Source organism: Nipponia nippon, unplaced genomic scaffold (assembly GCF_047370975.1).
Source record: "Nipponia nippon isolate SJK-2023a ecotype South Korea unplaced genomic scaffold, ASM4737097v1 scaffold_1, whole genome shotgun sequence".
Lineage (NCBI taxonomy): Eukaryota > Metazoa > Chordata > Aves > Pelecaniformes > Threskiornithidae > Nipponia > Nipponia nippon.
Genome location: NW_028262290.1, coordinates 145013190 through 145029768, shown reverse-complemented (window position 1 = coordinate 145029768; position 16579 = coordinate 145013190). Strand labels below are relative to the sequence as shown.

Below are 16579 nucleotides of genomic sequence, written 5' to 3'. Positions count from 1 at the left end.
ACTTATCTAAACAATACGACAATAGCAGGATATTTGGATATTTTCAGTTGAAGATTAGCATTAGCACTAACAGGAACATCTAGAAGAAAAGTAGAACCTGTAGAACAGAACAAATTTCTGCAATAAACCAGATGAACTTTTCAAGATCTGGTCTAACGTGATTAAACTTAACATGGATTTTCTTTCATTCCTGAACACATGCCACTATATTACATAACAAGCAAGTGTCAGTACTTTTCGGCAATAAACACAGCAAAACAATACTTTTTAGTGTGCAGGATTGTTCACTGAAAATTTTCTTATATCATTATGATTTCATTACCTTAGATTAGAGTTAGTCTTATATTTGCAGTCATGTTATATCTTCTTCCCATAGGAGAAAAAGATATGCTTACTTCAAAAATACAAATTTAAATTGTTTTAATGTACAAAAAAAGTTCATCTGTTTGCAGTTAGCTCTTCCAAGTGCCTAACCAGCATAATTTTAGTTTAAATGTTGATAACTTAGTTCCCATGTTTTTCTGTTATTTATTTAGAGCTAGTGAGATGGAAGAATATGAAGCTTACACAAATTCTTTTAAAATATACTAGTGGAAGAACAGCCAGCTCTTGAACATCCAGGGTAATGGGAATGAAATAGAGGTAGGCTATCCAAAGTAAAGTCATGAAGGAGATAGCACAAATATAAAATAGGTTATACGGACTTAAGAGTATTACCTTTGAATGAATTAAGAAACATAAGGAGTTAAAGATTAAATGGAGCCCATTTTGGTTACACCAAAACCCATCTAATCCTTTACAGGACAACTGAGAGTTGTCTGCAGTTTTAACAACCACGAACAGCTCCCCTTGCCACTTTGGCTCCACCTCACAACCAGTTTTCCTCCACTCTTCATTACATGCAGATCCTCATCAGTGCACTTGGATGACAGACCTATAAATACCTTCACAGCAACTTGCAGTTCAGGCCATCTGTTTGCCTTGTGTGCTCACTCCATTGGAGAGCTATTTATAAAATAGTTCCATTCACTCTTCAAAGCTTACCTACTCAAGAAGTTTGTCCACATAAAATGTGCTTTTGGTCTTATCTACATAAGGAAGCCATTGGATGATATGATGGAGCGTGCATTTATAGTTACTGCAGGTTAAATACATGTGACTTGCTCAATGAAGATAAAGAAGAGTATTTACACTGCATAACTTCAGACATCTACTTTAAATTAGTCTCCAAAGGCTTTCTGAACAGCCAGTGCAAGAAAACAAGGGTCCTGCAAAAAGATGCCTTAACATAGGCACTCTGAACGGTAAAGTGGAAAAACACCTCTTATTCACCGTGTATACAGATGGCATAGGGGACTCGCTTTTTAATAATGGCACCAGAGTTCAACATTGCAACTACAGGTGTGAAGTAGCTGAGTTTGCTTTAAAGTAGACTAGGCTAACATGTCCAGTTTGATATGTGTTACTGCCATGGGTAGGTTAATCCCAAATGAAAATGGAAGTCTAACCTTTAAGCAAATAACCAAAACAAATTGGAAAAGAAAGGAATTTAAAACAAACAAACAAACAAACATACACTGACCAGTCTAATCTCACAAACGAAGACACCTATAGCATCAGATTTAATCTGTAGTCATATAGAAACAAAGTACATTAAGAAGATATACAAATGAAGTGTGAATAGATGACTTTTAAAACTTTCCTCTGGATTTTGAGGCTACCATTTCCATTGTGAATAATAAATTAAGCCCAGCGTGTATCCCTAGCATAAGGGCCGTTACTCACAGTGTTTATAGCCACAGTCAGAACCTGTCAACATCAAAACAAGCTCAATAATTGCAGGAGACCAGAGTACTAGAAAAGAAACATGTTACACAATGACCAAATTTTTGCCTTTTAAACTGAGTAGCAACATATTTAACCTTACCTGGAACCCAATTTAAATATCGAAAAGGAGCACCACCAACCCATTGCCATCCGCTGTTGAAATTCAAACTGTTAAGACCAAACCAGAGAGCAGAACTCAGTCTGCCAGTCAAACCTAGGTAACAGAGACAAAGAGAGATACTGGAAGTGCACAGCAACAGCAAACGCTTTCTCAAAACTTGAGAGCTGAATTCTAGCTAAACCATCTGTTTCTCCATTTTCCTAGTACAAGTTTTAACAACTTTTAACCTTTTAGTTAAGGTGGCTATGCTAAACCTGCAAAACATGTCATCTTACTTGGGTCACTTTAGTTTTAGAGTTCTCATGTTTTTAGGTGTGGAGAATTTTATTACAATAGAAAACAAAATGACACTTCTGCATGCTCTTTGTAAACCGATGATCATAAATATGAAACAAATATTTTTTCCAGAATTATAAAATATTAAATTGATACGGTTGCACAAAAGGTCACAAAACCAAAAATGAGTTTTCTAAAATGAAACGTGAATAGTTTCCTATTGTGTATTTTCTCTTCCAATAAAATTAACAAATGTGAGTTTCAAATTTACAAAATACTGTAAAGTAAAAAAACTGCTTGCATTTTATCAAACTACATTACAATGCAATTATTCCAAACATCATCTTTTTAACAGCACATCTTGTACATTTTTCAGACTCATCTGATTTCACTTCTTTAGCCAATGATAAGTCAGGCTGCTAAAACCAGTTCCAAATTAATCCTCCAGTTCTGCAAAGCACCTAGAAATATCATGCTTAAATATGGTCCTGCTGAATTTTCTAACATTATTTATAGTCATTATTAATCAATTTTCCATTTCTGCCTGTTGTGTAAGACTTGGAAGCCCAGGTTCTGGTCTTTTTGAATTAAATGTATTTCTGCACAGCTCACAGAAAATCATTGCACAACATGTATTATTTAAGTTAAGCACTGGAAAGGACTGGAATGTCATACTAGAGCCTGATTTGGCACCAACATATTAATATGTTCCAGTACTTCTTCTGTACAAACAAGTTGTTATTAAGACAGTCAAGAACTGAGCACGACAGGAAATCCTGGTTCTGCCAGGAGAGCTGTAGAATGAAAAACTGATTTTCACATACATTTGGCATCAATATCTACTAGTTTGCAATTAAAACACACCAACTAATAACTCACTTCTATATGTCAGTGCCAGATTGCTCACTTGAGCATTAATTTCAACAATAGTTTCATCACACTCAGTAAAAAAAAAAGACCCATGTTTTGACCAAACCCTTGAATTGAAAACAAAAGTTTAGACAGAACAGACTGTTCATAGCATTGAAAATACATTTATCATTCCTCTAAATTGGAAAAATATGGATTTGATGGATGAACTATTAGATGGGTAAGGAATTGGCTGGATGGCTGCATCCAGAGAGTTACAAGTCAATGGCTCAATGTCCAAATAGAAACCAGTAAAAAGGTGTGTTCCTCTAGGGTCTATATTGGGACCAATACTATGAAATGTCTTCATCAATGACATAGACAGTGGGATCAAAGGCACCCCCAGCAAGTTTGCAGAGGACACCAAACTGAGTGGTGCAGTCAATATCGTGGAGGGAAGGGATGGCACACAGAGGGTCCTTGACAGGCTTGAGGAGTGGGTCCACGTGAACTTCATTAAGTCCAACAACACCAGGTGCAAGGCCCTGCACCTGGGTCAGGGCAATCCCCAATATCAATATGGACTGGGGTATGAATGGATTGAAAGCAGCCCTCTGGAGAAGGACTTGGGGATACTGGTGGATGAAAAAATCAGCCAGCAATGTGCGCTTGCAGCCCAGGAGGCCAATCATATCCTGGGCAGCATAGAAAGAAGCATGGCCAGCAGGTCAAGGGAGGTGATTCTGCCCCTCTAACTCAGCTCTGGTGAGACCCCACCTGGAGTACTGCATACAGTTCTCAGGTCCCGAGTACAAGAAAGACATCGACCTGTTGGAGCAAGTCCAGAGCAGGGCCATGAAAATTATCAGAGGGCTGGAACAACCCTCCTGTGAAGAACGGCTGAGAGAGTTGGAGTGGTTCAGCCTAGAGAAGGGAAGGCTCCGGGGAGACCTTATCATAGCCTTTCAATATATACAGGGGGCTTATAAGAAAGGTGGAGAGAGACTTTTTACCAGGCCCTGTAGTGACAGGACAAGGGGCAATGGTCTTAAAATGAAAGGGGGTAGATTTAGATCAGACATAATGAAGAATTTTTTTACAACAAAGGTGGTGAGACACTGGAACAGGTTGCCCAGAGAAGTTCTGGATCCCCGTCATTAGAAGTGTTCTAGTTCAGGTCAAATGTGGCTTTGAGCCACCTGATCTAGTGACTATAGCAGGGGGAGTGGACTGGATGATCTTTAAATGTCCCTTCCAACCCAAACCATTCTCTGATTCTAAGAACTTGCATAGTACAACATATGGCATAGAAAAGTTTATCTTCCAACTGATGTAACATATTCAAAATATTTTCTAATCTATTTAATAGGTGAATTAGTGGACTACTTCATGTGTGTACACAGGCTAAGAAGGCCATAAAAAGGAGACTGTCTCATTATAGAATGTAAATGTTTTCAAGCACAAATTCAGGACTGAATTTTTTCAGAGAAGTTTGGAAATTACTTCAAAAAAATGTTGAAGGAGATTGAAAATAAAACAAGCTATTTGTAAGTCGTTTTGTTTATTGGTTCTTTTTCTTTCTTTTCACACTTTAGCACATACTGATTATACGACAGCTTTAAAGAGACAGGCCCAAAACACTGACTAGTACACATAACAAGTAGAGCAAAAAATGGTGCAATCTTGGTATCTGCATCTTTGGTTTACAAATTATTTTGCATTTTACTGCATTCCAACATTCATTCTTTATTGCTTGCATTACTTAATTGCTGTATTTTTTATGTTACCGTAAGTGTCTGGCAGTATTAAATCAGGACAAAATAATCATTATCTGTCTGATTTTTCCAGCTGAATCATTCAAGATAACAATTTTAATCTACTAATTACCAGAATTGAACAAATATCCATTTTCAGGATGGAGCATGCTATATAAGTGTCACTGCTACAATAATACACTTTTTAAAAAAAAAAAAAAACTGATGGATATTACACTACCTGTCAGGTATGTTTGTTCATGCAACTCTGTGATGCTTAATAACTCTGCCTTCTGTTGTTGACAGCTTTTTCTTGCCTGGTGCCATTTCAGAGCTGCCTCTGAGTTTATCTGGTACTGGACATTTGTTAAAGGATCGGTATTCCACAACAAATCAATGCTATTAACTGTAGGGAGAAAAAGAAATGCCATAACAGATCATGAAGATGGAGCCAGAAAAAAAATACAGAATAAATCACTTAGTAAAAATACACAAACCTAGCCACTGCAATAGAGAAATGGGTTGAAAGGAGTCCTGAGGCTCTCTAATGTGTTAGTAAATCCAGGGCAGAGCTAAACCATGACAGCCGTGTTGGACAGTACACAGGTAATGAAACAGTGTCACCATTTTCTCTGACATAACAAAGCTGCTGTTTAAGATAGAAGATGAGTGGCTACAGTCATGCTAAAGGAGTTGATTCCTCACTGTGGAGAAAAAGACTAAAAACTTCCAGACTCATGCTAGCTAAGGTATACATCAAGCTGACCACTTTTCTGAGATAAGAAACTCCAATTTTTTTACAAATTTTGAGTACTATATAAAGTGGCTATGGATTTTCTTACTGTGATAGAGGTAATCAGACCCAAGCACTGAACACAAAACTTACATTATCAGCATCCATCTCACCCTTTCCTGCAATTCCTGATTTGTCTTATGCATGTATCTGACATACCACCATGCTTTCTTCTCTGCCACATGATCTCACTGTGATCTCTTTGAATACCTGAACTTGGCACTTTTAGGCAATGCCAAACCAGTGAAAACATCATCCAGCAGGGCCCAACATTAGATGTGGCCCCACAAGGTACCACACTCCTTACACTGCTGCAGCCTCTCCTGGCTCGTCTCAACTGAATCCTCACAACAAGCAACAGACAACAGTGTGATCTCCCTCTGCCAAAAATGGAACCTACAGGTGACCCTAACACTGAGCTAACTATCACTCCATAAAGAGATTCAAGTTGCATGACAAAAGCAGAATATAGCAGGGTTCGCTGTATGTCTGCTGACAATGGAAAATGACTGAAATTCCTGCAGCCTGTATCAGTTTCTCAAGTTGCAAGCTGTGAAAAATTTGAGAGAAAGAGGTCTTTTCCTTTTCCGAATCCAGAGAGCTCAGAAAACCTAAGTGTGCAAATAAGAGGAAAACAGTACAATAAACAAAACTCAGGACAAAGGATGATACATGTTAAATGTCAGGAGGTCAGTAACCAGGTCCACTTTTTCCTGTATTATATGTGATAGTCTATAGATAATATGAAGTGCTTCTTTTCAAATTAGCCTCAGAAAACAAAAATCAAACATAACCTACTGTAATATTGACATTTGACTAAAATTAGGAACTTTCATCCAATTATCATTATCCACAAACTAACTTCTGTCCAAAATATTTTATGACTATCAGAAGGCAAAATTTCTTTGCTACACTATGTTCTACAAGACCATAAATTCCTATGCATAAGCACAAGCCTAGAATACAATAGAAATTGCAAAAATATTGAAATCTATAATTCAATAAAGAAAACTGGCTCTGACTTGATCGAAAGGGTTTTATAAATCTTCTACAATTATTACAGAGGAAGAGGTAAACAAGACTATTTAAATATTTCCTCATTCTCTGCACTTTTTGTTTCCTTCCTAGTCAGCTGCAAGTTTTATGCATCACTTAGAAGGCTTTCTAAATTCTTCACAGAAATTCTAGCTATTTCATCTGACAAGAAAGGGGCCTCAGTGGACTTTTGCCCGCTTGAAAACAGCTATAGGCATACCTCATGACTTACTCTCCTGATGGTCCTACACTCTGCAACCTGTTGTCTTCCCCAACACCTACTTTTACATTGCAGTGCAACATACAGCTCAAAAAGACACAGTGTAATCTGTAAAGAACCAGTATTTCCTAGGCTACTAAAAACTGTCTGATGTAGCAACACTTCTCAGTTTCTTCCTGTGGGATTTAAGTTTCTACTGTCACTGCATCAGCATCTCTTTTTAAAGCACCAAATAAAGGGTCATAGACACAATTACGTCACCTCCACCGGTCAAATTTCTACACCTCTATTGAGTATAATAACTATTACAAGTATAGTCTTATGCCCTCTTCATTTTGGAAAACATTTGAGCTGGTTTCGCTCACAGTCAAAAAAGTGACTGGTTCCATTATGATAATTTCACTGTATGACCAGGCCCCAGTATGAACAGCTGTAACAGTTTGCATCACATATTTTCATATTGACACTTCTGCTCCCCCAGACAGTTTAAGAAACAACAAACACTGTAATCTTATTAAATGAACTTTAACATACAAAGACTTCAATGTTCTATGTTTAAAGGTGCTGTTGGAGTTTATTAACTTCTCATGCAGTGCATTCCTTTTTCACAGGGCTGACTAAAACTTCTGCTACCACAGCCTGTCTCTCATTAAAATATACGACCCAAACTTGAATATTTTATAGCCAGTACTGAAGAATCAGGAAGGAAACATGCAGGCAATCAGCATAAAGCAGCTTTTTCCAAAAACAATCACAGCCATCTGAATGAATTTCCTTGAATTGTGCCAAAGAATTAAACAAAATTTTAATGATGCCTCCTATTTGCTGTACTCAAAGAACGCTAGACAGGTAGCATTCTTAAGTTGATCTTGCATGTGCTGTATTACTGGGATTGATATGCCAAACATGTTTTTAATATCTTGAAAATAATACTGGCATAGAAAAAAAAAAAAAAACCACGTAATTTTTATTTGTCTGAAATAACGAATGCCACATTCATAGAAATCAGGCAAGGACACAAATACTTCCTCATCAAACCAGTTAAGATCAACCCACACTGTTTTCTTCACATCAGAGGAAAGACATGTTTTTCTCCTTAGCTCTGACTGCATTCAGCTGGCATTTTACAGCAAAACACAGTTATAAAGAAGAAGGGAGGGAGAAGTGCTACCTCTTTCAGCATGACAGAAGAAGCAGCAGCTTGCAGACAAAATGCTTAGTACATATTTTACAGAAGTTCACAGAAATTTTATTCAAATTTAAAAGAATTCAAATATATACAGGCATATTACTCCAATTTACTTAAAGTAATACCAACATTTCTAAATAAAGTTCTGTATATTCATAATACTATGGTTGAAACTCTAACTATACACAAACCAGGGAATTTAGAATATGAATACTTCTCATTGTTTTTAAATACAAAACTACAACATAGCACACAGATTTGGGAAATACTGGGATTCAGTAAAAAGTTCATGTAAGTTCCTTCACGTTTGAAAGGCAACTCACTCTACAAAGTAGTCTTAATTTTCAGTTAAGCTATATTCTAGCTTCCAATTCTGCTGCATAAACTTCTACAGGGCCTTTTGCATATACTAATGTAATATCTTTACACATAATTAACTTTCTGTTTAAGTAAATGGTGTAATTACAGATTACAGCGTATGATCAACACACTTTCACCTGGATGTAGGTGGTCAATTTTTTTTTATGCCGAGTCCTATATTTGCATATTTAAGTAGTGCATGGTGACAGAAAAATGCACCATTTCAAACTGTATTTTGTACAGTAAAGCACATGTTAAGGACACCAATATTTCCAGGCAGCTGAGTAACAGCACAGAAGAATCTTGAACATACAAAACTTACATTTCAATGGGCAAAATCCATACATCTTGTCTACATCAAAGTTTGAAGTGGTTCCACACCAGAACCAGCCATCTGATCGGCCAGCATCTGTGCAGTCAGCATACCATTTATCACCAAACTTAAAAGGGAATACACAAGGTGCTCCGTTGGCATTTCCTTTCACTGTGTAGGTATCTAAGGAGACACAACAATTTAAAAATGTATAAGCAGTAATAAGCATGGGATACATATCTGTTCAGCTTTATGATCATATTATAGCGTATCAGACCAAACAGAACTTGCTAGCTTAGTATACAAACTGTACTAGAAATGAGACATTGATAATTTTACTCTCTAGGTCTAAGCTGATAACCACGTCCACAATGAGACAAATTTTTGTTGCTTAAGGAGACAACTGACCGGAACTCACTGAGCCAAGACAAGTACATTCCCAGGCTAAATTTTACATGCATAACAATCAAAAGTATAAAATCCACACAGTTAAGCAATTTTCTTTTTAAGCACAAACAACTGCTGATTCTTCTGTCAATAACCCACTCAATTGCTGACCATTTCAGACAGCGAAGAGTACATACATATAAACTTGAAAGGTATATACCACAGAGTGACTCCAATATATTATGCCCAGATAAAATTTCCATTGGCATCTAAAGATAATTTTTGTTTCATCAGAAACCTGAGTTGATGAAACTTATCAAAGTAACTAAAGCAGTTTTCTGTGTGTGCACATATAATGTACACGCATTGATGGGAAGACACACAGAGGAACGCTACTTGACAGGGATTGCTAGAGGTGACATACCAAGGTCACTGTCTCACAGAGCTGCTAGAAAACAAAGGAGGAAGGAATGGCAGGCCATCACTCCATCTTCCCCCTGCCTCCTTTCACATAATTTGCTTTGCTACGGTTCTTTTATTCTGGCTCTAGACCAAGGACTAGTACTGTAATCAGCCTTTGTGTAAACCCTAGAAAATGCATCCTTACCTCCCTCTGTGCCCATTTATGTTTATCAAAGAACACTAAATGGGAAGCCAAATGTATTCCCAGATACTTATCATAAATATAGGTATATATGTATGTATGTATCATACATAACTTTTTCAAATTTAACTATTTCCCTGGAGGTATTTAAAAGACATGTAGATGTGGTGCTTAGGGACATGGTTTAATGGTGGACTTGGCAGTGTTAGGTTTACACTTGGACTCAATGACCTTAAAGGTCTTTTCCAACCTAAACAATTCTACGTTTCTGTTTAAATTATCTTATTTCTTTGTCTAACACTTCAGCACCAACTCTGAGACTCACTTCAAGCACCTAGGAAGGCATCTTCAATATGCTGGAACTGAAGATATCAAGAGTTAATTAAATCCTTGCAGCATAATTCATATTTGTCGACAAAAAACCAAACACATAATCAACAGACTATACACTCACACCATGTCTTTCTGTACACATGTAAATAGTAAAAGCTAACTGTTGTGTGCTAGTTATACACGTGTTCTGAATAACCATAGCCTTTTTTTCCCCTCTCCAAATGAATCACTACCATGCATGGTTAATTATCTATCAGAATGTTGACAACTGACAAAAAAGCAAAACGAAGCCCTCAAAAAACATAAACCACACTCTCAAGTATTGCTGGTTTCACCAGAAGTCACACTCACTGATCATTAATGAGATGAAGGAAATTCTCCTACACTTCTACATATTTTAATTAGATACACATAGAAATGAGTTTGAAATACAGAAATTAATTTACGGAACTTTACCTTCATAGCCTCGAGAACACAGATCGTCTGTGGTTCCGTAGACTTTCCACCTACTCCACAAACCAGATCCCTTGTACAGCATAATATTCCTTTCCTGTCTGTTTCCATAGTTGAAAAACAAATCTTCCCCTTGGATTGCAAAAAGAGTCTCATTTCTGCATTCCCATCGCTGAAGTTCACTAGCTTTGTCACAAGGATACAGAGTGATCGGAACCCAGTCTTTCTTCGAAGGCACTCCCAAGCACAATTTGAATGCTATGCTCATAAGCTGGTGATCTGAGACCCACCTGAATTTTTGTGACTCATTTTCTTGAACGCAAGGAGCAACAGTCACTGAATTAGAACTCTGAGCCAGTACACAGCGCTTGTGATCTTCATTATATATTAAGAAGATGCTAGTATCTGCAAGACAAAAAACACTGGAATCATTTGGTTTGAAGTATCTTACTTACTATCTAAACGAAATATGAATCAGGACACTATTCTTGGGGTTAAAATCTCATCATCTCTTCAGCAAAAGAAGGTGCAGTACTCCAGTGGCCTACATCTGCTAAAGTGACTCTAGAATGCAACTAGTTCAGATGTGGGTACTTTTAAACTATTTTGCAGCAGTGAAAGCATCCACACTCACAAGTGCAAAGCAGCAGAGATGCAAATTAGTGTCTCCTGTAGCTTTAAAGCATGGGTTAAACTGAAGAGAAAAAACATGCTCATGGTATTATTCCAAGCTGCACCCATGGGAGTTACTGAAACAAGGGAGCACACACACCGTGCACTGCAGATCCCAACACTGAGCACTCCAGCAGCACTGGCTCCTTGATCCTGGCACCCAGGCATGAGGAGATGACAACAGCCAGTAAGTTTTTCAGGCTCCATTTCCCCACAGTGGGGAGTTCTGTTCCCATAAGGTCTGCTAAAATCCTTAAAGTCTTAACTGAGGGGAAGAATTTTTGGGCTAGAACAGCATATTCATTTTTCACTCAACTGCAGTAATCAGTGATTTCTTTCTCCTTTCTTACATGTCTCCATTATGAATGAAATACTGACAACGGTGGGATTTGCCATCATCAGGTATGACTCTTAATGACTTACGAAAATCTACAAGGCTCTTCATAGGTCCCAAAGTTATTTCTCCCTCTAAGTAAACAGTGCTCCACAGAATGCATTTTCATTTATTCAAGGTTTATTTCAAAATTGTAACTACTAGAAAAGTTTTTAGAATCTCTTACACTTGGATGTACTATGGAGTGTAACATTTCTGAGCTGGTCTTGCCCAAAGACTGAGAATTTCTCTTCTCTGATCCCCTTGAGATACATTTTAGCACAATAACTTAATAGTTCTCTCTGACACTGGATCACGTAATGTAATAGGATGCTTAAGGTCTTAAAACAGTATTTTAACTGGGCTACAAGCTAGGAAAGAGAAATACTAATTTATGTGACTCTGGGGATTGAAGCTAATTAAAACATTATTTATTTTAGTCTATGATTACCAAATTAAACAAATTCTATAACGGAGAACTGTTTAAGGGGACAACAGGTTAACTACAGAAAATTTTCGCTTCTCTGCTGAGGCTCCAATACGGAAATGATCAGAAGAACAACCTGGGAACAAATAACTCTCTCAGAGAAACAGCTGACCTAGACTTATCTCATCCATGGTTCAGCTTCCTTCTCCTGTCCTTTGGCTTCCAACTCACTGGGAAGTAGTGTAAAACTGATGAGCATGGAGACAGAAATCGTTGCCTTTTGCCAATCTGTTTTACTCACAGACAATACAAGGAAATGTATAATTATCACTGCTGGTGATAACTTTTTTTATTCTGCTTTTCTACTAGCATTTAGCACAATGTTATTGTAAACTGGTACATGCAATGCTTGCAACTCTCCTTTTCCTGAAATCTTATTTGAAGTTTCTGGGTAAAAGAGATGTCACACATTTTCACATGTGTAGAAAACACTGCCTGATCTTTCAAGGTGCTAAAATTGTATTTGTGGCCTAAAATAACATTCCTTATTTTATGCAGCTTATGGTATTAAAGAGAGGATGGTATGCACGTGAAAAAGGTACCCCAGAGTCAAAAGCCTGGGTTGCTGCACCCAAGCCTCAAAGGGTGCAGAGTTTGGGCTTCAGAAACAAGGTCAGAAAGCTAAACAAAAAGGTCTGGCCAGTGTGTGGGGGGGAAGACAAATCTTTGGTCTTCTGCTTTTCTGACTGCACCTTTACAGGTGTGTAAATGCAACACAGCTGCTTATACAAGGCCCCAGCACACACAGGGCTCTGACAGGGAATAATACATAGGTAAGCAGCTAAAGGGCCAACATAGCCAAGCAGGCACTGAAAATAAGTTGGCACCAAAACAGGAAGACAGAACAGGGGGCAGCAGGATGCAGGAGAAACTGTGGCTGGGACTGTAGTTGCAGGATTTCCTTCCCCTCAGAGTTGCTCCTGTCTCATTCATGACCATACAGCAGACTTGTAGCATGGTCCTGTGTTGCTCTAGTTTACAGCTTTATTTCTGTGTTTTTCTGCCTGCTTGGACACCAAAGAGGATTCCCATACAACACTTTCCGTGGGAGTTATTAGATAGCCTAGAAGAATATGAAACAAGCCAGGTATTTGTGCAACACTTTCTATGCCCTGCCAACTCTTCTCTGTAAACACTTGATACTGCTCCCGTCAACATCATGAGATGTATCTGTAAAATGGGCTGAGCAGAATTACTCATATAACCATTAACTGTGTTTCACTGTCCTGTAGCAACATTTGTTATAGAATTCCCGTAACAGGGTGCCATTCTTCATTACAGATGAACTGTAGGTGGTACACTTAAAGGTCCACCACAGTGTGATCATGAGTACCAGAGTCTTGGTACTTTGAATTACACCAATTTCTAACAGACTAATACATATTTTGAAAATTACTCCTGGAAGGAGGTTCTTTAAAATGCATAGGAAAGTGCCAGGCACAGGAACCAACTTACCTCACTGTTATAACCCATCCAGGGAGATCTAGCATATTTTCCCTCAACTGTCCCAAGTAGATCCTAATAGAATTTTTCTCATAGGCTTTCATTTTTCTTCACCCACCACACTGTGACTATTTGCCTATCTCTGGCCCCAGCTTACACCCAAAAAATTGCACCATGTACTGTAAAAGCTCACTGGCCAAGTACGTTTTCCACAGTAGAGATTTCCAGTATGCCAACATAGCTTCACACTCTGCAGCATTTGCAAACTATCAAAGATTATGCAGGTGTAAATCAAGAAGTAACTCGTGAAGCCAGTGAAGCGCTACCAGCATTAAACAGTAATGGAGAGCACCAGAAGAGCACACCTAAGCCAGAAGTGAGAGATGGGGGAGCAATAAGACAGCAAGCAGGCAGGATAACTCTTCTCCATGCAGACTCTCGCTTACCAGATAGCCTGCAATGATTGCTGCTAATTACATAAGGCAAGAAAGGTTACAAGGCAGTGTGATGAAGTTGTGCTTCAGTAGACCTCAAACTGGTGAGCCGAGGATGCTGAGAGGCTTTCGGGAAGGGCAGATACAAAACTTTCACTAAAAAATAGCAGTGCGCTGGAAATCACAGTAATTCTCAGAGCGAGAGGGTGCAAGCTCCAGGTTTCACCAAGAAACACAGCTTTCATCTGTTTTCACAGCTCTATTCCATGCCAATACCTCAGCTACCTTAACTTCCCCCGACACCTTGGCGGCAAGGAGGCAGCTGAGGGAAAGCTGGGTGACGGCGTTAAATTGACTGGGAGCTGAGTCCCTTAGGCTGTGGGGGAAACTGAGGCACTGCCGCTCATGGCCATGTTTGGCGCCCACAACACCATGGGCACCCAAAGGGCTGCCTCGTCAGGCAGCTTCGCCCACGGGGCACCTCAGGGTGTGGGTGAGGAGGGGGAGACAGTTCGGGCGGGCGGCTGAGGGAGGGCCCGAGGGGAGGCGACAGCCTCCCCTCGGGCCCTCCCTCAGCCGCCCGCCCCGCCGCTTCGAGGATCCCCTCAGGCAGCACCGAGGGGGTTAAAATGGCCGCGGGCTTCTCCACCTGTGCGGCTTTTTCCCTCCCGCCCTCAAGCCCCAGGTCAAGCTGGGCTCGGTGCCCGCCGCGACCCCGCTCTTTTCCCGGCACGCCTCATCCCCCCCAGCCCCTGCGGGCACTTACCCAGCAGCGAAAAAACCCGGGGGAGAAGTGCAAGGAAAAGCAGGAGCGAGGACGGAGCCATCGCCGCGGCTTCGCCCGTGGCGCCTCGCCGCTGTGAGGAGAGGGCTTCCCGCCGGGCAGGTCCTCCGCACTTGTGAAGGGCTGGTGGATCGGGGGAAAGCTCTGGGCTCGAAATGATAAGGAAATATCCTGTCACATGGGGCGTTTTGAAATAACAGGAATTCGCTGTTCAAACTTTGCTTTCCTAAGCTGATTTTTTTTTTTCTCCCAGCGGAGGGAAGAGCCTCCTTCCAGGCACATGCAGGTGATAAAGTGGTGATAGCTGAGAGGAGGGCTGGGCGGGTTTTTTGTTGTTGTGGTGATGTGGGGTTTTTTTTTTTTTTAATCCTCTTTGCGGCCCTGACAGCTTTGCATGTGGGTCAGCGGTTGGTTTTTTTTTTTCAAGAAAACGAGCCAAACCCGCGCCGAGGGAGCAGGACATCCCCCTCCTCTCTTTCGGAGGCGAACCCAAGCCTCAAACAGAACCCCCGCTGGAACGGCCGGCTCTCTCCCGAGGGCGAGGACTGCAGAGGCAGCAGAGACCTACTTTTGGGGACCCGGGATTTGGGTTGCCCCCCGTCCCCCATCACTCTGCCCCCGCGTGCGAGCGGGTTGCTCCAACAACCGCCGGGGAGCGGAGCGCGGGCAGGCGGCCGGGGCCGGCACCGGGGACGGGGCGCGGCGGGAGGCGCAGCCGATGCCCGGGGTGGGGGGAAGGAAGGGCCGGAGGGGACGCACGGGCTTAAAAACTCTAACTAGGTATTTTCTGAGCGCCAATAAATTAATTGCAATCGATTGATTGATTAATTGATTGATTGATTTATTCTTCTGACTGTGGTGGCTATATCTGCTGTTAACAGGATTCAGATCTTGCTCATGAATCACAGTGTGAGAAAAACAGAACCCTGCTGGCTAGCTGGGTTTTCACAAGCTGAAGCACCTATCTGGAATGAAATAATCTTTCTGAACAGGTGCCTTTAGAGCACAATCTGCCTTGAGGTTTTTACGGCTTCTTTGCGTGCTGGGTAGGAGACCTCCCCGTGTGCTTTTTTTGTGGGGAGCAGCATGTTATTCCATAGAGGCCGTTATCAGTATATGGTCTGAAGGGTCCCAAATGGATGGAACAAGAGTCTTACTGCTGTTTTACACATAGAGACTTTTGTAACATATCAGACTTACTGAGCTTTGCTATACAGCATACACAAATTTGAGAAGCAACCAAACCTGCTCTGTGTGAAGCATGTTGTACAGCAGCTCTCCCTGTACTGTCATACACTCAGAAATCTCTAGTAAGTATTGAAAATCTTTGAAAGCCTCCTTGCTGAAAGTTCTGAGTGGAAAAGTAGAGCACATCCAGGGAAACAACAATGTGAGATTAGTATGGAAGGAAACAGGGCAGAGTGAGAAGGTACTTTGACAATATTATTAGAGAAGAAACAATGGAGATAAAGTCAAGCTCATTTGAAGTCAAGTTCATTTGAAGGCAATGATGAAACTCCTGTTAACATCGGAGAGGATTCCAGCCGGGCACTTCAGCTGTGCTGGGCCCTCCTGTGGACTACGTGCGGGGAGTGAAGAGGAAGTGCTTCATAATTTCTCGTGACATCTGTGGACCCAGGCAAAGGTCAGAAAGAGCCTGGCCCAGCGACAGGAGGTGGGAAGTATTTCAGCCCTAATCGGCAAGGTTCTGTATCGTTATGTTGATGATTTCTCACTTGGAAAACTTCATCTCTTGCTGCAGTATATGGCAGGTATTTATTATTCAATAACTATTTGCAATGGCCTTTATGCTGAACAACTAAAAAGATCTGAGTGCTTGCACTGAGGAGATTATAGCTAACTCAAATAATC

The 16579-nt window shown here is 40.4% G+C and overlaps 1 protein-coding gene across 3 annotated transcripts in view; it reads right to left on the bottom strand.

Annotated features, from left to right (window-relative positions):
* LOC104013315 (macrophage mannose receptor 1) overlaps positions 1–14974 on the bottom strand; it is a 66834-nt gene extending 51860 nt beyond the window's left edge. Inside the window, exons 1-5 of one of the 3 annotated variants that reach the window (XM_087776067.1) lie at positions 14690–14974; positions 10518–10919; positions 8747–8920; positions 5069–5233; positions 1928–2041 (exon numbers count right to left, since the gene is read on the bottom strand). In XM_087776067.1, coding sequence (XP_087632193.1) covers positions 1928–2041; positions 5069–5233; positions 8747–8920; positions 10518–10919; positions 14690–14750 — 916 coding nt within the window. In that variant the 5' untranslated portion in view covers positions 14751–14974. The remainder of the gene's footprint in view (positions 1–1927; positions 2042–5068; positions 5234–8746; positions 8921–10517; positions 10920–14689) is intronic. The other 2 variants (XM_009465804.2, XM_087776081.1) reach the window with 2 other exon arrangements.
* Between the last annotated feature and the right edge of the window lie 1605 nt (positions 14975–16579).